The sequence below is a fragment of the Peromyscus maniculatus genome, chromosome 5 (assembly GCF_049852395.1).
Source record: "Peromyscus maniculatus bairdii isolate BWxNUB_F1_BW_parent chromosome 5, HU_Pman_BW_mat_3.1, whole genome shotgun sequence".
Classification (NCBI taxonomy): Eukaryota; Metazoa; Chordata; class Mammalia; order Rodentia; family Cricetidae; genus Peromyscus; species Peromyscus maniculatus.
The window spans coordinates 82,155,692-82,177,165 of NC_134856.1; the positions used below are offsets into that span (position 1 = coordinate 82,155,692).

At 45.7% G+C, this 21,474-nt stretch overlaps 1 protein-coding gene across 10 annotated transcripts in view; it reads left to right on the plus strand.

The window, feature by feature from the left end:
* Upf2 (UPF2 regulator of nonsense mediated mRNA decay) overlaps positions 1-3,274 on the plus strand; it is a 122,634-nt gene extending 119,360 nt beyond the window's left edge. For all 10 annotated transcript variants that reach the window (XM_076572766.1, XM_076572769.1, XM_076572767.1 and 7 more), the window contains one exon: positions 2,001-3,274. In XM_076572766.1, coding sequence (XP_076428881.1) covers positions 2,001-2,010 — 10 coding nt within the window. In that variant the 3' untranslated portion in view covers positions 2,011-3,274. The remainder of the gene's footprint in view (positions 1-2,000) is intronic.
* The last annotated feature ends 18,200 nt before the right edge of the window (positions 3,275-21,474 follow it).

The window sequence follows — 21,474 nt, forward strand, 5'->3', positions numbered from 1 at the left end:
CAGTTATTAATATTCATGATTTTACATGTCAGTTAAATGAGATTTCCTTGCAGATTGGTTACTGAAGTAGTGGCAACATTTTTGCCTAGGGATTTGATCGGCCTAATCAAGAGTTGATAGGAATGTAAATTAAAACTTCAGCCCTTCAGAAAATTACAGGCATTTACCTTGAATGGGGTAAGATGCTTCAAGTAAAACTATTTTCTAAATTTTTCTGTAGTGCTGACCAAGTTGCTTTCTATTCTGTTAGTGTTGAAAACTGAGAGTGTGGTGTCTTTCACAAGTGTTGGTACTGATGTCTGGATGCTTCCATTTCATGTGGATTATTCCAGTGCTCTTCAGACTTTGCAGATGCACATCAATTAGTTCCTGAAATGCATCCTGCCTACTCTTGTTTTTGTTTTGAGACAGGATATTGCTATGTTGTATAGGTTGATTTAAGTAATCCCAAGCCTAGTTCTCCCATCTCATCTTTTCAAGCAGTGAGGACATCTGGTTTACAACTTTTATTAATACCCCTCCCCCCCTCGACAAACAAACACATTGCTGGATAATTAACCCAGCTAGGCATATGTTCTACCATTGAGCTAAACCCCCAGCCCATAGTTTATTTTTTTTGAGACAGAATCTCTCTGTGTAGCTCAGGAAGGCCTTCAGCTCTCATAATTCCAGTACAGAGATTGGGATTGTTTTGTTCCACCACACTCCATGTAGGAACTTCTTTATTAGTTTTTATGAAATAGTATACCTCCTAGAATAACATTAACCCAGTGTGTGTTAGAAATACTTTTTTCAGCTCTTAGAATCACTCTGGATGATTCCTTGCCTGTAAACTAGTCTTGTGATGCTACTAAAAGTCTGTCTTACAAAGATTTTTAACATTTTCTCCTCTCATCCACTGCACTTATTCCATTTTAGACAGTTGCTTTGTGTTTACTTCAGGAGAGACCTTTGCATCTTTGAATTCTTTCTTTTAGGGAATGCTTGTGTTGATACACACACACACACACACACACACACACACACACACACACGCTCAGTTAGTCAGTTAGTTCAGTTCTGGGAGGTTTTTTTTTTTCTTTCTGTTTTTTGTTTTTTCTTTTTCTGGTAGATAACAGCTCAGGATATACTTCTCCATGTTTATATTTTATCCCTTGAAAGTTTCTTGCTGCTATAACCTGCTGCTTGTAAAACATAATGTAGAAGTTCATTCAAGCTGCCATGAAGTGCCACAGATTGAGTGGTTTCAGCAGCAGAAGTTTGTTGTCTAAGTTTTGGAGACAGGAAATGTGAGGCCAGGGAATCAGCAAGGTTGATTTCTTCTGAGCTGTGAAGAACATGTTCAGGCTTCCCAGCTCCCAGAAGCTTGCTGGCAATCGGTGGCTTGTAGATGTATCACCCTAGTCTGTGTCTTTATCTCCCCATAGCATTCTTTCTGTGTCCATACTTTCTTTTATTTCATCTCTGTGTCCATTCTTCATTTTATAAGAACATAATCATGTCCCACCCCATCCCAGCATGGCCACATTTTAACTCATTACATATGCCCAACAGCTGTTTACAAATAAGATTACAGTCTGATGTTTTATAGGTTAGACTTCACCATATGCATTTTGGTGATACACAAATCAACCACTCATAAACTGTGATTTCTTAACATCTTAGAAATTAGTTGTAGAGAGCCAATATGGTGGCACATGCCTGTTATAATCCTATGACTTGGGAGCAGAAGACAGGAAAATCAGGAGTTCATAATTATCCTCAGCTACATAGTGAGTAGAAGGCCAGGTTAGCCTCCATATGACCATATCAAAAGTATGGGAGAGGGAGAAGGTGGAAGACAGAGAAATTAGCTGCAAAAGGGTGTAGGGGCACACCTCCTATGGAGAACTTGTATGATCTTCGAAAAGCATTTACTTGGAGAAGTCAATGTCAGGTGCCTTACTCTTCCTTGTCCTGCAGTAGTAAAGTTCCTAACGTCACCCTGTTTGTACCTTTAGGAGACGTTGATCCAGCAGCACGTGTCATTTCATTAGGTCCTGTATCTGATGTTGTGGATAGTGGAGTCCTCCAGCAATTGAATGAGAGCAGCGGACACATCTCAGCATGTCGGTCTAGAGAGTTGCGAATCTAAACCTGGGACAGGCTGGGGCCAAGAGGCAGAAACACCAGCCTCTGCCAACACCGGAACAAGCCGACGCTTCCAGACAAGGCAGAAAGGCCTTTTGTAATGGAAATCACGTGAGGGTTAATCTTCTCTTGAGAATGGCAGTCAAGAAATGAGAAGGTTCACTTGACTACAGAGCAGTTACACCAGGAAGAGCGTCAATGAGATGACTGAGCCAGAGAAGACACGGTTGAGATGGGAATGGTATGGGGGAAATGAACTTGAGTTTTAAACTTGATTTAAGTTACAGTGTCTCTGAATTGAACATCCCATGTTGGAAGAAGATACACTTGGGGGCTCCAGGACTACAGTAGAAAAGTATAGAGCAAGCAGTAAAATCTTCTAGTAAAAACTTACATGCAGGACAACAAAATGATGAAAGATATACAAATGCCAGATAAGCCACCAGGAAGGGTTTTGTTAAGGAGTTTGTTTTAAGAGGAACAATGGATGAGGGAGGAAAAACCTGTTTTGTCCATCAGAGTCAGTGATGTAAAATTGCCTATTATAGTGAAAGAAAATGTGAAGACTGTTAATATGCAGAGCATTAATTCAGATGGTTTAGAAAAGTCTGACACCAGCTAAGAACGGGGATACAGTTGAGCCCATTGTAAGTATCATTGAAAACCAAGCGTGCCAGGGAGCATGTCACGGAAGAGCGACAAGGACAACAAGAAGTGGATCAGAGTCTTTTGTTGACCTTCATGGGTTTACAGCCTCTGTGTCTAAACAAAATATGGAAACAAGTAGAGCTCTTACTTTGCTTTTGTTTTCGTTTCATTTTGTTTTCTCCCCCTTCCCCCAGTAGAAATGAGGGTTCTTAGTCTGTTTCTGACAGTCTGTTAATTTATTAGGATAGGTATCTTTCATTTGCTTTCAATAGGCATAGTGATTTAGTTAAAGAACACATCTGTATGCTACAACTCGATTACATCTTTTTTTCTATTTTGCATCTTTCTTTTACCATGTTTCAGTTTCTGCATGTAGATTTCAATAAGAAACAAAACTTGTAAAGTTGTAACATTTCACATGGAAATGCTGCCCAATCTTCACCAGCTTCAGAAATCTGACCTTTGCCGATGCTGCAATAAAGTGTTGTAATTTGGATTTGGCATGATTTGTTTTATTTGGTTTGGGAAACCTTTCAACTGATCAGCTAGGATCACCCATGGTCGTCTTCATGCTTTATAAGAATATTCTCAGACATATACAGTAGTACATAACTCTAATCCCAGAACTCACTGCTGAGGCAGGAGGATCACAAGTTGGAAGGCTAACCTGAGCTATATAGTGACCTGAGTATATAGTGAGACTTTGTCTTTATTGTTATTTTTATTATTTATTTTAAATAAGGTCCTCCTATAGCCTTGGCTGTTTGTACTCATTCTGTAGACTTTGGAACTCAGTACATAGACTTGGGAATCCGCCTGCCTCTGCTTCCCAAGTGCTGGGATTAAAGGCGTATGCCGCCATGCACAGAAGACATTGTCTTTAGAAACCAGGTAATAGGTGTCTTGCCTAGCATGGCCCAGGCCCTCTGTTGCATCTCTAAGGAATATGAAACAAAGGGAAGAACCAATGTTGGTAAGTTAGTCCCTCACACATGCACATTTACCAAAGATAAACATGTTCACAAACCCAGCTGTCAGACTTCTTCCTTCCTTCCTTCTAGTGATCCACCTTTAAGAACTAAGGAGCTTAGAACCCACCTGAGAACCTTTCTCAAGGTAAGCCCTGCACTTTCCTAGCAGGGCCTCAGACACCCTTACATATATTGCCTTTGCAGGACAGCCATTGCAGAATTGACCCACTTAAAACCAAGCAGCCAGCCAGGGGGATCGTCATAGGCAGTAGTACATGGTGGGAAGAACAAAGAAGGATAAGATGAGAAAAGTGGAGGAGGAAAAAGAAACAAAAGAAGCAGCCCAAGGAGCCCAGTAATGGGTGGGATTGTAACTGCCCAGCCCTAGGTTTGAACCCCAGTACTACAAATAACAAAAGTTATGACTGCAATAAGCCCCGTCCTGCCAGTAATACCAACCCAGTAAGCCAGTGGGATATTACCCTAGAATATAAAAATTAGTGTGGAGAGAAGCATTCATTCTGCAGGTGAGTCATCCTGAGAGGGGTCCTGTCAATCAGTGTGAGTACTTGTTGGGAATCTAAGGTCAGCAATTGTGGAGATTGCTGTGGGATGTTGTGTGTGCTGTGAATATGTGTTGCTCTGATAGGTTGATAAATAAAAATGCTGATTGGCCAGTAGCCAGGTAGGAAGTATAGGTGGGACAAGGAGAATTCTGGGAAAAGGAAGGAGGCTGAGTCAGGAGTTGCCAGCCCACTGTCCAGGGAGCAGCATGTAATGGCACACAGGTAAAACCACGGAATGCATGGCAACATATAGATTAACAGAAATGGGTTGAGTTTAAGTGTAAGACCTAGTCAGTGGTAGGCCTGAGCTAATGGCTGAGTAGTTTTAATTAATACAAGCCTCTGTTTACTTGGGTCTGAGCGGTCAGGTGGGACACAGGAATTTTATAAGTGGGACCTTGGTTCCAGGTGAACACAGGAAATTTCATCTACAGGAGATTTTTTATTATTACAGCAAATAATTTCACTATAGGAAGTAAGTGCTAGAATATTGAGACTACTTTACTAGTAGTAAAGAGAGAGCCTCCAGGCTTCCTAATGATTCCAACTGTATATAAGCTCTTTATCCACAGTGAGAAACTAAAGGGCAGAGATTAAATGTGCCCTAGGTCCTCATTTGGAAGTGATTTTAAAGTATTTAAAATACTTACACTTTCAGGGGATGGGAGAGATGGCTCAGTGGTTAAGAGCAATGGTTTTTTCTTCCAGAAGACCCAGATTGAAGTCCCTGCACCTACATGGTGCCCAACAACTGTGATTCCAATTCCAGGAGATCTGATAACCTCTGGCCTGTGAGGACATACATACATGGTACATAGATGTACGTGAAAGCAAAACATTCATATACAAAGAAAAAATAAATTATAAAAAATTAAGGTGTTTATGACTCAGGGATTAACTTTGAGCTATCTAGACTTCAATATGTTATTTACTTAAAAGATAATTTGAGTTTGCTTAAAGCAAAGGTGATTATTATAAGGATTCTAAGTATAAGGCAGTGTTCAGGAATCCGTGGACGTTAGACAAGTAAGTGCAAGCAGAAATGTTCTCTGCTCCTACCCATTGTTCACGCTCATGGTAGACTGCTCTTGTTACTTAACAAAATGTCACAGACTGGGCAGTTTAAGCAATGGCTCTGGAGGCTGCATGTCCAAGGGTAGACAGGGTTGGTTTCTTCTGAGGCCTTTTGTTCTGCAGAGGCTTCTTCACTGTGTTCTCACACAACCTTTTTATGTACAACATCTCTCTTTTTTTTTTTTTTTTTTTTTTGAAGACGCATAGCCCCCTCTTTTGTGTTGTTTTTTTTTTTTTTTTTTTTCCCCCGGTTTTTGGTTTTTCAAGATAGGGTTTCTCTGTGGAGCTTTGGTGCCTGTCCTGGAACTTGCTCTGTAGACCAGGCTGGCCTGGAACTCACAGAGATCTGCCTCTGCCTTTCAAGTGCTGGGATTAAAGGCATGTGCCACCACCACCCGACGCCCATTCTGCCTTGGAACTTGGTATGTAACGAAAAATCGTCTTGAACTTCCGATCTTCCCAGGTACATGAATCACCATTCTTGGTTTCTGTAGTGCTAGCGATCAAAGCCAGGGTCTCATTCATTTTAGATATGCACTCTGCCAGCTAAGCCACCTCCCCAGTCCTTTCTTCACAACAGTGCTCAAATGTCTGAGGGGTTGGTTTTATTTTGAAATGGTCTCTATATAGCTCAGGCTGGCCTGGAGCTCATGGACTGTGCCACCACACCTGGCATTTCCATAGGTGCAGAGACCTACTTAATGGACTGCAACCAAGTGTGACTATGTGAAGAATGGCTGGCTGTCTTGGCTGGGACATCTCTGGACCTGATCTGATCCCAGGATCCCTGTGAACTTCCCAAAGGAAGAATGCTTTGTATACTTGAGCTAATACAAAAATTTAGATGTGAAGTTTCCCACATAGCTGTAAGTTTCATTTCTAACTTTCGGCTTTTCTAGAACTCCCAAATATTGTTCATAAACAGCTCTAAATATCCTTTCACTCTGTATGGCTGGCACCAGCATTGAAGCAGTCAAACCAAGGCTTTAGACTTTAGGCAAATATAAAATACAGGTAAAAATCAATTTCAAGTTTTATAAATCCTGTTGTGTAAACATGCATTGATGTTTTATATTCTGCTTCATATATGATACTAAGAATTAGGTTGTATAGTCAGCCTGACGTTACAATTCATGAATTTAAACATTTCTAAATACTTGGAAAGGATAGGAAAACAAGACAAATGTTTATGCAATCTGTTCTACATACCAAGCACTGTTCTAAGCAATGGAGATACAGAGGTAGGAGTTGAGGGGTGTTTCTCCCTATAATGGATTAACTTGCTAACAAGGACACAGAAAAGTAATGTAAGCAAGTCAGTGAAACGAAGCAAGATATTTTCTATACAGTGCTTGGGACAGCATTTGGCCCATAGGAAGTTTGTTCTGTGGTTGTTGCAGTTTACTCACTTTTTCATGTGGTGTCCCCCCCTCTGGAGTATCTAACCTGCCCTTTTTGGCCTGGCTTGTCCTACTTGCCCTTCAAGGTCCAGTTCAAAGCTGAGTATGGTGGTGGCACATGCCTGTACCAGCACTTGGGAGGGTAAGGAAGATTTAGTCCTGGGCCAGCCTCGTATATTCAGCAAGACCTTCCCTTCTCTTATTGATTTAGTTCAAGCACTACTCCTGGAAAACCTAACCATTATCTTTTCAGTATAAGGTGGTACTCTTGTGCCTGCCTTCCTGCCCCTGGAGGAGACAGAGAGCACAGCCCAGGTGTAGGGATGTAAGATGAGAAATAAGGTGCCCAACGGATGCTCTCCCTCTGGCTTCTAAGGAAATGTGCTTAGGAGAGGGTTTGTCATGTCCAGTCACCTGCTGGCCTCCTTGGTTTGGAAAGGGCCTTACTACTCTGCAGGTTCAGGCTCCCTATCTAGTTTACCTTGACTAGTTGAGCTCATAATTTGGAAAACAGAAGCAAGTGCATGGGTATGTTTCTCCAGCTGACACTTGACTCTGGATGGTAGCATAGCCATGATGACTTAGAGCCTATTTGGGTCCATCAATGCTAGCCGAAAACATCTTCATAGGCAGAGAGTAGCATTCTGATGATGTGAACTGAGGCAGTCAGGCCTCAGAGATGCTTGCTCTGATCTAGAACATTTCTACAGGGAAGCCAAAGGCAAAAGAAATGTTTTCTGCTTTCAGGGGAGCAGAGGAAGAAGCAGGCTGGCCAAGGTTACTCTTTTTGTGTGTTGAGCATCAGCTGCTGCACTGTCTTCATAATTTCCAGGAGTTATTGGTCTCAAACCTTCAGCTTTTTCATCTGTAAAGTGGGGAAAATTTAGGGTTGTGTGAGAAAGGAATAGGATGATGGGCTGGAGGCTCAGCACAGCGGCTGAGTGCTCCAGAGACATCAGTGTGAGCAGTTGTACCATTTCTTCGGCATCTGTGTGCCTGATACAGTGCATACAAAGTGAATTGAGCAAGCTGTGTCCTTGACAGTCTCATAAACCAAGTACACAGAGCCAACATGAGGTTCAGTCCCGGCAGCCAAAGTCACATAGGCAGATCCAACTAACAACTATTCTTCATTGCTTGTAGTAAAGTGTTTGAGCAGTAATGAGTATACTACCCTTTGGATGAAGCTAGGCTGGTCAAGCTGTGGTTCCTTGCCAAGTAATATCCCCATTTCCCCAGAGATCTGCAGACATAATTTTTTTTTTCTGTGCACATCTCCCCTAACCACTAACAAAGGCTGATAGTTAAATCAACACTATCGAGAAGTATGTAGTAGTTCCAGCTTATGATTTCCATAACCATAAAGATCTTGACTTTTTTTTTTTTTTCTGAGCTCTCCAAAATACCAGGCAAAAATGCTCTGTTGTAGGGCTAGGTAGATAGCTCAGCAGGTAAAGGCACCTGCTACCAAGTCAGACTCATGACCTGACTTCAATCCCTGGGACCCAGATGGTGGAAAGAATGAACCTATTTCTGAAATTGTCTTCTGACCTCCATATATGCACTGTGACACATCCCACCCCACCCCCACATATAACACACAATAAATACATAAATGTAATTATAAAAACAAAAAAGAATGGACTGTTAGGCCAAATCACTTTGGGGTTTTTCTAAGAGTCAGAACTGGCACGATCCAGGGTGTGTCTTTGAAGGCTGGAGAGCCTTGAAAACCCCACAGGCTGGAGGCTTTTTCTTTCAGTAAACAGTGGACCAAGAAAATGCTCAGAGTCATCTAGAAATTGTGAAGATGGGGCTTTACTAGGCTTCCTTAAAAGTTGGCAAATAACTAGAAATAAAGAGCAAAAGAGGACAGTTTTGTTTCTGAGTCAATTTTGACCACCACTTGTGTTTCCAGCTCAAAGGGACATGGCAGTTCTCCATTCATTGAACCCATGTTTATGACAGTCTCTGTGCTGGGGACATTGTACTAACAATTGAGTCTCTGAGGGATGCTACATGTCTTTAATGATTTGCAATCTGATTACCACATCCAGAATATTCACCTTCATCTTGCAACACAGGACCAGCTTTCTAACTGTGTTTTTCCCTCATTCCAGTGTAGTAGAAGGGACACAGGCTATGGAGTTAGATGAGGCTGCATTTGAATTTGGACCCTTACCATTTCCTGAATAAGTTTTGTAAGCTGAGCCCCTTTTAACTCAATTATACAAGGGGGGGGGGGACGACAACAAATAAGTGAACAAACAGCTTTTCCAGGGCATTGTGAAAATTGGATGCAAAGTGTTCAATACTTACTGTATGCTGACTTTACAGTGATGTGCAAGGCAGGCAAAGCCCTGCTTCTGGGGAGCCTCTGTTTCAGGAGGGAACACCGCATGAACAAGCATGAGGCCATCAGACAGGAAAGTTAGGGTGGACACTGCCTCACTGCCCAACCATCTTTGTGTAAACACTTGCTCTGAGAGCGACAAGGCATGTACCTGGCAGGCAGCATTTGACTGATAGCCCTGGGGATGGTCTCAGCTGTGTACTTGGCCAAAGGTGGCTCAGGAAAGGCTCCATATAAAGACATTAATGCAGGTTGACAAAGGTCTGGTCATCCAAGGCCCAAGTCAAAGCAACTCTGAGGCCAGTCTGAATGCAAAGCTCATGGTATGTCCTTAGGCCCACGGCAGCAGTTCTGCGACAGGTGTCTGTGGAGATGGGGGCTGTGGAGTAGGAGGAGTCCTCTGCACTGAGAAGGCAGAGCCAAGACCTGAGTATTCAGCAGTCAGCCCTTGGACAGGGCATTCACTCTTGGTGAAACGTTCAGAGGAAGGAACAAGAATGGCCATCAAAAGAGCCAGGGAAAGAGGAGGAATAGATAGATGGAAAACGGATTGGAGAGCAGGACCCATGCCAGAGAGGATCTTGTAAGCCAGAGCAAGAACTTAAGACTTCTAAGCAGTGGATACAGGTTTGATTGCTTTAAAGCCCTCCTCAGGCTGGAGATTGCAGATGGAGTTAGAGAAGCAGGTGGGAATGTAGCCAGAATCTAGACAAGGTATTGTGGGGTGATGTGGACAGAGGCAGTCGGGGCTGTGGGGTGATGTGGACAGAGGCAGTCGGGACTGTGGGGTGATGTGGACAGAGGCAGTCGGGACTGTGGGGTGATGTGGACAGAGGCAGTCGGGACTGTGGGGTGATGTGGACAGAGGCAGTCGGGACTGTGGGGTGTGGGGTGATGTGGACAGAGGCAGTCGGGACTGTGGGGTGTGGGGTTATGTGGACAGAGGCAGTCGGGACTGTGGGGTGATGTGGACAGTGGCAGTGGGGACTGTGGGGTGATGTGGACAGAGGCAGTCGGGACTGTGGGGTGATGTGGACAGAGGCAGTCAGGGTCTGTCTTCTGAGGAGTTCTCACTGTCTTGATGGTAATGGGGTAAAGGAGGGTAGAGTAAAGGCTCTCAGGGCTCCTGGACTGAGCATGTGAAAGGTGGACTGGGGGAGCCTGTAAAGAAAGTTCCCAGCTGTGTCACTCACTGAGGGTAAGAGCTCACACTGCTATTCATGTAGTTTGTGGACCTGGCACCAGGCCTACTAATTTTAGAGGCTTTCGGTGAAAATGGCCATTACCAAATGGACCTGTCTCCAGAGACTTCCCAACCTGCAAGTCTTCCAGACGGTAGAGACGACTTTGCTTCCCAGAGAGGCACAGGAGGCACTGGTGGGGCTGAGTTTCTGTGAGAACTGCTGCTCAGCAGTGAGACGTGGGCTCTACCTGTCCTCTTGGGACCCATGGCTCGAGGCATGGGGCTTGAGGGAGTGAAGAGAATGTCCTCTCTAGGGACAGAAACTCCATGAGAAAGGGGGCTGACGGTAAGCCAATTCTTGCTTGACCTGGATTTGCCTGTCAGTGGATTTGACTAGTATTTGCTTGCTCACTGTGTGTTTTGCATTGTTTTGAGGGAGCCTGGTGAGACTTCAGCCAAGTGGTCTGTGGTGACAGTGTCCGTGCATGTGACACACCTGGATCGAGCCAGACTCCCAGCCACAGCCTGCTGTTGTCCCTCCTAGACACCCGAGACTCACTTAGCAACCCTTGTTGCCTGCGGCTCCTGAGGCATTGTTTTGATTCTCACACTGAGTTTGATATTACGTAAGAGCTCCATCTCTGCCTAGCCCTTGTCTCGGCGGAGGCTCTGCTTCTTCCTCCCCTAAGTGTTATATTTTGCATTCTTTGAGTTGTGAGGTTCAAGTATCTGTGCCACCCCTCCACACCTTCCGTGGTCTAAGGATCAAACCCAGAGCATGCTAAGCAGTCTCTACCTGAGCCAGCCACCTCCTGGCTTTAGACTTATTTTGGCCCAAGAATATCTAATTCCTGCAGTGCTGTTTGCAGGGCTGTCGCCCCTCGGAATAGCTGTTGTACCTCTGTCAGTCGGTTGAACATGCCTGTGTGGGTGTATTGTTCTGCCCCTTTGACCCCGAGCCTTCTTCTACAAACACCATGCAGCCTTGATAACTGTAGCTAAACAGTAAGCCTTTTGGGTGGAGTGACTCTTCCCACTGGTTCTTTCTCAAGATTGTGTCAGCTAAATCTAGCTCCTGCTATACAATATGACAAGTTGCCTATGTCTGTGAGTTCCTTCCTGGAATTTTGATAGGAATTATGCTAGTATTTTAGGATAGTATAGGTGGAATTATTTCCTTGATTTCATTTCCAGATTCTTCATTGCTACTATGTAGAAATGCAGTTGACAGCTTATGTCTCCTATAACATTGCTGGGCTCCTTAGTGCTGGTAGCTGTTGTGTGTATTCCTTGAGAACTTCTTCAGACAGGAGTGTGTCTTGCTTTCCAATCCAGACATCTTCTGTTTGTTTTCTCACCTGGTTGCACTGGCTAGAATCTCTAGTACAGTGATCATTAGAAGAGGTTTGTGCTTGCCTTGGTTCTGATATGGGGAGAAAAGCATTCCTCTTTAGCCCTGCGATGTAAACAAAGAAAAACATCGACCACCGTGTAAGATTCAAGAAGGAAAACCATGTACCACCATGAAGACCCAAGAGAGGGGAGCTTGGGTGAGGACCATTTAGGAAGATGAGCCCACTGAGGGCAGGAAGTTCATTGTTCCAGTAGATGAGCTGTCCACAGGGGAAGGTAGGCTTGGTGCAGCTGACTTACCATGGTTTTGCTGTGCCTTGTGATGGGGAAGACCTGTTCTCTATTCATGATACCTTTAGGAGGGACAGCCACAGAGCCCTCCAGAGCAGATGCCAACACAGACTGCAGCTCTACCCCATCACTCTGGCCTGGAGTCGGCTGAGGAATAGACAAGAGGTGCTTCCCACCGTTCAAGAAGAGAAATCCAAGACCGAGCCTATGAGACACATTCTGAGGCACCGGCTGCCCTTGGGAGCCTTGCAGGCTGCCTTCCTGTATTAACCTGACCTTTACCTGTTCCTTCACATGTTCCTTCCTTGGTAACACATTCATTTGTTTCTTGCACTTGAATTAACATGGACATGTCAAAGTATCTGCTGAGGCACTGAAAAGCCCAACATAGACGGACAGGACCTCATTTCACCAGAGATTTATCACTTACAGCAGAAGAAGAAATCTCAAGTAAACTTCGTGGGCAATGTGAGCTCTGTGGTGAAAGAGCCATTGCTCTGAGCACTCAAGAAACCAACAGCTCAACTGGGTGGTAGTGGTGCATGCCCTTCATCCCAACACACGGGAGGCCGAGGCAGGCAGATCTCTGTGAGTTCGAGGCCAGCCTGGTCTACATAATGAGTTCCAGGACAGCCAGGGCTTTTACACAGAGAAACCCTAAGAAAAGAGAAAGAAAGAAAAGAAAAAGAAAAGGAAAGCAACCGCTCTTCTTCTAAGTGTGGGTAGCTGCTGAGACAGGTAGCTAGAGTAGATAGGAGACCATACACAGAGTCAAGCTGTGCCCTAGAAGATAGGAGATTTTTGCCTTTCATCCCTCTAAAACTTAAGAACCTGAGTCAGGAGAATCAGGAGTTTGAGGCCACACTGGACTGTATGAGAGCCTGCTAAAAACAAAGCAAAAAAACAAAAACTCCCCAGAGTAAGTTTTCCTAAGGGGTGCAGCTCTTAAAAGATGTCTCAGTTAGGGTTTCTATTGCTGTGATGAAACACCACTACCAAAAAGCAAGTTGGGGAGGAAAGGGTTTATTCAGCTAAGACTCCCCAAGTTACTGTTCATCACTGAAGGAAGTCAGGACAGGAACTCAAACAGGATAGGATCCTGGAGGCAGGAGCTGATGCAGAGGCCATGGAGGGGTGCTGCTTACTGCCTTGCTCCCCATGGCTTGCTCAGTCTGCTTTCTTGTAGAACCACCAGCCCAGGGATCAACTGGGCCCTCCCCCATTGATCACTAAGTGAGAAAATGCCTTACAGCTGGATCTCATGGAGGCCTTTCCTCCACTGAGGCTCCCTCCTCTCTGATGACTCTGGCTTGTGTCAAGTTGACACGCAAACCCAGCCAGTACAAAAGGCTAGCCATGCTCCAGTATCTGGCCCTACATCTACACCTCCACAGGCAGCACTAAATGGACTCAGAGAATTTAAAAACAAACAAACTAAAACAAAACAAAAGAAAAACCAGGACATGATGGGAGGAGGGGAAAGTAATGGTGGGGGTGGAGGGGAACTGGAGGGGAGGGAAGGGGGGTGGACTTCATCAAAACACATGTGCATGAGTGAAGTTCTCAACTTAAAAAATCCAAAACTGATATGGCGTGTGTGTGTGTGTGTCTGTGTGTGTGTGTGTGTGTCTGTGTGTATGTCTGTCTATCTGTGTGTCTGTGTATCTGTGTGTGTGTCTGTGTGTATTTGTGTTTATCTGTGTGTGTCTGTCTGTATATATCTGTGTGTCTGTGTGTATCTGTGTTTATCTGTGTGTGTGTGTCTGTCTGTCTATCTGTGTGTCTGTGTATCTGTGTGTGTGTGTATCTGTGTGTGTATATCTGTGTGTCTGTGTGTATCTGTGTTTATCTGTGTGTATCTGTGTGTGTCTGTCTGTGTGTATCTGTTTGTGTGTATCTGTGTATGTGGTGTATGTGCCAGTATGTGCATTGTGTATGTGTGGAGGTTGACACTAGGTATATTGCTCATTACTTTCCATTTTATTTTTTAAGACAAGAACTCTCACTAAACCCAGAACTTACTGATCAGCTAGACTAACCAGAAAACTCTAAATACTCCTCTCCGCCTCCCCAGTGCTCAGATTACAGGAATACACTGCTGCACTGGATACTGGGGATTGAACTTGGGTCCTCATGCTTATGAGGCAAACACTTTCCCAACTGAGTTACCTCCACAGGTCCTATATGAGACTTTGACAGACAACTGGCACGACTTTGGGGACACCCTCTAGCAGTGATGCTCCATGTGGACATGACTCAGTCAAGAGCTTCTGAAAAGGCAGTCTACTTCAGTGAGCCTGAGGTAGGGTTTGATTTAGCATTTCTGACAAGCAAAGATGATCCTGAAGATCCTAGGATCATAGTATGAAGAGCCACTTGGTGGAGAACATCTGATGTGAATTGGCTGGAGACTAGTGAGTGAGAAGAGCTGGGAAAGGAGGTAGAGGCCAGATCGAGCTGAGGAGTTTGAACTGTATCTGGCAAGCAACACAACTTCTGAAGGTATTTGGGTCATGAAGTGAGCCAAGCCCAACTTAAGAAGATTAGCTTGGAAATCACTCAATAGACTACAGCAAGGACAACTCAGAAATTTGTCATTCACCTACCCACTTATCCATCCACACACCTACACGCCATCCCTACCCACTGTTAGAACATTCTTGGGGAAAGATGAAGAGGACCGGGCTGTTCCCTAAGGGGTTCCAGGGTTTGCATCAATGAGCCACATTATATGAACAGGGTTGTTGGCACCGACACCCATCATGCAGCATTGTGAGCTCTGAGACGGAGGCATAAGCTCAGTGCTGTGGACATTCCAAGAAAGAAAACGGCACATTTAGGAGGGTAGAGAAGAGCCTCCCAAAGGAGGGGATGGGGAAACCTCTTGGGAACATTCAAATAACAGTGAGATATATTTGGGTAAAGGAGCGTCCAGTTGAAACATCTTGAGCAAAGGCCAGAAGGAGAGGCAAACAATGGGGAAAAGAATGCTTTTGGGAACTTAGAGTGGCTAGAGATGGAGAAAAGCAGCTGTGGGGCCAGAGAAGTACATAGTCAGGGCGCCTGTTTGCAAGGGGCAAAACTGGTTCATCTAATGCTGGTGTGCTGGTAGCTCACCAACTCGTTGGTGAATAAGCTTAAGTAGGCACTTAATGTCCTTCCCTGTCCCCGCCTCTCTAAGGATTGTCTCCACGAGGGAAGGGTGGAGTCAGCTGTCTTAGGGTTATTATTGCTGTGCTAAAATACCATGGGGGAGGAAAGGGTTTAATTGCCTTACTCTTCCATTTTGCTGTACATCATCAAAGGAAGTCAGGGTAGGAACACAAGCAGGATAGAAACTGGAGGAAGGAGCTGATACAGAGGCCCTGGAGGAGTGCTGCTAACTGGCTTGCTCCTCATGGCTTGCTCAGCCTGCTTTCTAGGACCACCAGCCCAGGGATGGAACCACCCACAATGGGCTGGCCCCTCCCACATCATCACTTATTAAGAAAATGACTCACAGGCTTGCCTACAGCCTGATCTTAGGGAGACATTTTCTCAATGAGGCTTCTTCCTCTCTGATGACTCTCTAGCTTGTGTCAAGTTGACCTAAAACTAGGCAGTATGTGTAGCTTGATTTTTCCGCCTTGCCCACAGTCAGGACAAATCTTTGTCACCCGCCAGTCCCACAGCCGCTCAGACCCAACCAAGTAAACACAGAGACTTATATTGCTTTAAACTATATGGCCGTGGCAGGCTTCTTGCTAACTGTGCTTATAGCTTAAATTAATCCATTTCCATAAATCTATACCTTGCCACGTGGCTGGTGGCTTACCGGCATCTTCACATGCTGCTGGTCATGGCGGCGGCTGCAGTGTCTCTCCGCATCAGCCTTCCACCTCCCAGAATTCTCCTCTCTCCTTGTCCCACCTACTTCCTGCCTGGCCACTGGCCAACCAGTGTTTTATTTATTGACCAATGAGAGCAATTTGACATACAGACCTTCCCACAGCACTTCCCCTTTCTTTTTTTTTTTTAAAAGGAAGGTTTTAAGTTTTACACATCTCCAAAGTCAGCTTGGTATATTTGGGAATTTGGGCGTAGCTTCTCTTACTACTTCCTGCTGGAGGGGGGCGCTGTATCTTATGGGGACACAAAGAAAATTTTAGGATCATGGAGTAGTCCGTGAGACCGTATCGTCTGAGCCAGTTGCCTTGAAACGATTCTGGATGTTGGATCATCTGGGCCATGGTGTCATCGGAGACCTTTCAGGTGGTCTTGGCTGGTCAAACCTGATGTATCTTAATCTGGAACAAATCCATAGCCTCTGGCTTTCTGTGGAAACAAAAGCAGAGCCTCCTTTCCAAAGCAACATATCCTTACATCCAAATTTTGAAGTTAAGGTACCTTTAAAATACACATTTTGGCATAACTCAACAGCTTTTGCAATCAAATGTTTCTCTTCAGTTACGAATATCAAAGAGAACATAATCCAGATTCTCTGTGTGGCAGCCATCTTTATGCGGCTTATGTTTTATATTACCTTGAGCCTGTTGCTTTAAACTGCAGCCTTTTTAGCACTGTGGCTGCTGGCTCCGCCCACTTCAGCTTCCCAACATGGCGGTGGTACGTTTTCCGCCAGCTCTGGGAGCCATCAACTCTCAGAAATAGTGGGTCTATGCTTCTTATCAAAGCAGCGTGTAGCCCAGAAACCTCTTTTTGTTTTGTACTAGCAAAGGCTAAATCCACCATGAAGCTTAATGTGCCACTTGCAGAGGCCTCATTCCCGCCATACTGCAGATCGAGCGCACACGCCAGGAACCCGCCAGGAACTCAAACCAGCAGCTGCTGCTCATTTGAGAGAGACAATTAGGAAGCTGTTTTTAGCTCCGTTTTAGAATCTTTTCTCAGGTTTTAGGTAGAAACTTTTGCCAACACGTTGGGCACCATTTGTAGCTTGATTTTTCCGCCTTGCCCACAGTCAGGACAAATCTTTGTCACCCGCCAGTCCCACAGCCGCTCAGACCCAACCAAGTAAACACAGAGACTTATATTGCTTTAAACTATATGGCCGTGGCAGGCTTCTTGCTAACTGTGCTTATAGCTTAAATTAATCCATTTCCATAAATCTATACCTTGCCACGTGGCTGGTGGCTTACCGGCATCTTCACATGCTGCTGGTCATGGAGGCGGCTGCAGTGTCTCTCCGCATCAGCCTTCCACCTCCCAGAATTCTCCTCTCTCCTTGTCCCACCTACTTCCTGCCTGGCCACTGGCCAACCAGTGTTTTATTTATTGACCAATGAGAGCAATTTGACATACAGACCTTCCCACAGCAAGTATGTTAATGAGAATGAGTTATCCACCATGAGAGACTGTAATAATACCTGGAATCTGGGGTATTTCCACATCCCTGGCTCTGTGCAAAGCACTTCATCACACAAATCATCCTGTGGGTTGTTCCCTGTAACATAAGGAGTATGGTCTCTACCTTTAGGATGAGGAGAGTTGGGCTTAAAGGGATTTGGTGCTTTGCCCAGAGTGACCCAGGATCAGACACTGGAGCTCCAAGCAGAGCTATCTATTGGGAGTAAAAACCCGGGAGAGTGACCTAGAAGGAGGCAAGCCCAGGTTACTGAAGAGAATCTGAGTGGGGCCAGGCCCAAGGCCAAAGGAGTGTAGGAGCTGGGAAAACTAAGTAATGTGATCACTGGGGCTCTGATGCAGATGTGGCATCGATCTACTCCATCAGGTAGAAGCAGGAGCGACCATACATTAAAGGGACTAGGCAGAAAAGCAGGACGGTGGACAAGGAACAGAGACTGTTACAGGTGCTCTGGAAACAGCAGACTCCTGGGATGTGGAATCAGGAGAGAGGTTAGAAGTCCCTAGCAAGAGGGCTGGAGCTTGGAGACACAGGAAAGCACAGAAGCCAGGAATTGGTACTTTATATCAGAACTGAAGGCTGTGTACAGCCCAGTGCCCTAGTGTGTGATCTGGGCCAAACTGTATACCCAGAAAAGTTTGGAGGAGACCCTAAAAGAGAGAGGAAAGGAGTGTTTAAATAGATGATAATAAGAAGAAAGATCACGCCAGAGCAGGGATTATAGCACAGAAGCCTGCAGAAGTAGCTTGCTGGACACTGCGCAGTGGCCATCCGGGACAAACAGCCTCTGTATACACACTCTTTCTGTCTCCCCCCATCGACTGTGCTTTATGTGTGTCCTCCATATATTCATGTATTGGAGTCATAATTCTTCAGTGGGATAGTGTTGAGAGGTGGGGGTCTCACGGGCTTAGGCTAACAGCTTCCTTCCAGGAGAGAGTTCTCTGCAGGACGGATCAGTTACCACCCAAAGCAGGTTTATGTAAGCTTCTGTTTTCCTTTTGATTTATGCCATGATTTGGAGCAGCATGAGGTACTTACTAATGGCACAATGCTAGTGGACTTCCTAGACTTCAAAACTGTGATCCTAAGTATATTTTCCTTATAAATGCCCAGTTTCAGGTATTCTGTTATAGTAACAACAGAACTAAATAAAACCAGGCACAAAGAAGAAAAAAAACAAATAAACAAACAAACAAAAAACCAGACACTGTACTTCATTCATGTAGCCCTAGCTATCAGGGAGCTGACACCGGCAGGCTGCTTGAGCCCAGAAGTCTGAGATGAGCCCGGACAACATAATAAAACTATGTCTCAAAAAGAGTAGGGGAGGGCCGGTTGGTGGTGGCACACGCCTTTAATCCCAGCACTCAGGAGGCAGAAACAGGCAGATCTCTATGAATTCGAGGCCAGCCTGGTCTACAGAGCGAGTTCCAGGACAGGCACCAAAACTACAGAGAAACCCTGTCTCAAAAAACGAGAGAGAGAGAGAGAGAGAGAGAGAGAGAGAGAGAGAGAGAGAGAGAGAGGGGGACCTGTGGAGATGGTGCAATAGGCAGTTCTCCGGAGCTCACTGGCTACCCTGTCTAGCCAATTTGTGAACTTCAGGCTCAGTGAGAGACTCTGTCTCAAAACCTGCTGTGGAGAAAGATTGAGGAAGACGCCGGAAGTCTACCTCTGGCCTCCTCACATGCTCATGCACACACATGCGTACTTGTACACACACACACACACACACACACACACACACACACACACACACAAAGCCTGTGTCAGAGAGGTGTTTGTGGAAGGGGAGATTGAGGTGATGTGTGGGACTGGTGAAGAATGGTAAGTGATCTATAAAAGCAGGGACTGCTTGTCAAAGTTGACACCAGAAGCAGGAGCCTCCGCTAAGACTGTCCCAGGAGGCCCTGTGGGAGTGTGTGCGCTGCTTTTCTCTCAGGGCTGGAGCTCTTGCTAACTCAGAGGGGGGTGGGAATGGGCAGCAGACCCACTGCCCAGAGAACAATGGCAGTCTGCTGGTTAGTCTGCATCATCCAACAAAGGACCACACACTGGGTGGCTTGAGCCACAAAACATTGTCTCACAGCTCTGAAAGCTGTCAGTCCAAGACCAAGGAGCTGGTGGGGCTGGGCCCTGTGGCTGCCCCCCTTGCTGAATCCTCGTGGGTCTTTGTTCAGGGCTGGGTGAGGAGGGAGGCCTCTGGGGTATCTTCCTCTTCCTTTTTATTTAATTTAAAATGTGTTTATTTATCTGCGCAGGTGTGCACACACCTTGCTTTTAGAGACACTCACGGAGCCTGGAACTCACCACGCGGCTAGCCGGTTGGCCGTATGCTCCAGGGGTCCTCCCGGCTGCTCCCCTCCCCCACCAGTGGCAGACTGGCTTTTACTTGGATGCTGGGATTTGAACTCAGTGCTCATGCTTGCACGTAACCACTTTACTGACCGAGCCCTCTCCCCAACCCCTCTCCCCCTTTCTATAAAGACACCAGCTCTATCCAGTTATGGCCCCACATTCATGACCTCTTTTAACCCTAGTTACCCTTATGGCCTCATCTTCGATATAGTCACACTAGGAACAAAGACTTCAAGGGACACGATCATCCTATCACAGGGGCCCTGTCGTGCAGGCCCTTACTTTACTAGAGGGCACACTAAGGCTCAGGGGGACGTTAAGGGATTTGCACAAGGTCACAGAGCTGAAGGGACCCAGTCAACTATTGTGGTGCGAATGGGGAGCACCCCACCCCACCCCCACCCCCACCCCACCCCCACCCCCACCCCCACCCCCACCCCCCCACCCCCCACCCCCACCCTACGCACACCCTTCAGGAGCCAGTCTGATGACCTGAAACCACAGAAGAGGGGAGCAGGTCTATCCTGAAATCTGAAGTAAGATTGGCCTGGACTTTGAGGAGACTTCCTTTTGAAAAGATGTGTCGTTGGAATGTATGGAGGATGTCAGTTGTGTGGTTGGTTTCTCTTGAAAATGAATGAGAGTTTGGAAGAATTTGATACGAGACCTCATAACTGCTCGGAGATTCTTCTAGACTTGGGTTTTTATGGTAGTTATGAAAGCCCTTGAATGCAGGAGTCTTGCCAGGAGGAAACAGGAGGGGAAAAAAATCTACCCCTGTGTTCTAACTTTGGCTCAGCAGCTCGACCTTGGGGGTGTGGGCAGGGACCAGCAACAGCTGTTTACCTTGGTTGGGTAACACAGATAAGTGGCCCTTTCTGTTTGTATTTGCAGATAGGGGGCCAAGTTTTGGTGAGGAAGGTCAAGGCCAGAGCAGGCAGGAGAGTTAGGGAGCTGGTAACCAGGTCAAGGTCTGTCAGTGAGTGATGGGAAAGACTCACATCAGCTCAAGGTCTGTCCTCACTGTGGGGACTGCTGTTTGCCTACTCACGAGGACAGGGTACCCCTCACCTTCCTGTACCGATTCAGTCCAAAAGTTTAGACTTTTATTTTTCTTTTTGTAGGAAATTTTTATTTTAAAGAAATGTATCAAAAATAACAGGAGAGAAAAAAATGTGTTAAAATATAAATTTAGACAAGGCCTTTCCGAGCCACAAGGAACATTCTGTAGGAAAATAGGGCCTCTGCGACCCACCCTGCCTGTGTAATACTAGCTGTTGATCTCTTAAACAGTCACTCCCAACAGGAATCAGGAGAATGTGGTTTCGGGAGAAGCCACATCAAGATACAGCACTAACTGGAGTATTCTTTTTACAGCTTCATGGTGACCTTTGCTCACGATTTTCTGATTTAGTGATAAAGCCATGCCCCCTTTGCAAGCTTGGAAAAGGAAGTTGAAAATGAGGAAGGAGCACAGTTTCTGCTACTACACCCCCAATGGTGCTGCCTGCCCTGCATAGTTCAAAGAAACAGCCCCCCAACACACACACTAGCACCACACACACACACACACACACACACACACACACACACACACACACACACACACACACTAGCACTGTTTACAAAACATAAATCCATGTTGGGAGCCTGACTTAGCTCTCTAAGACTCCAGACTCCAGGGAGACCTTGTGCTGCACCCAATTCACACCTGCAGGAAAGCTTATCTGTCTGTCCTACAGGATGGAGGCTCAGCCCAGCATGAGCTGAGAGCCCCAG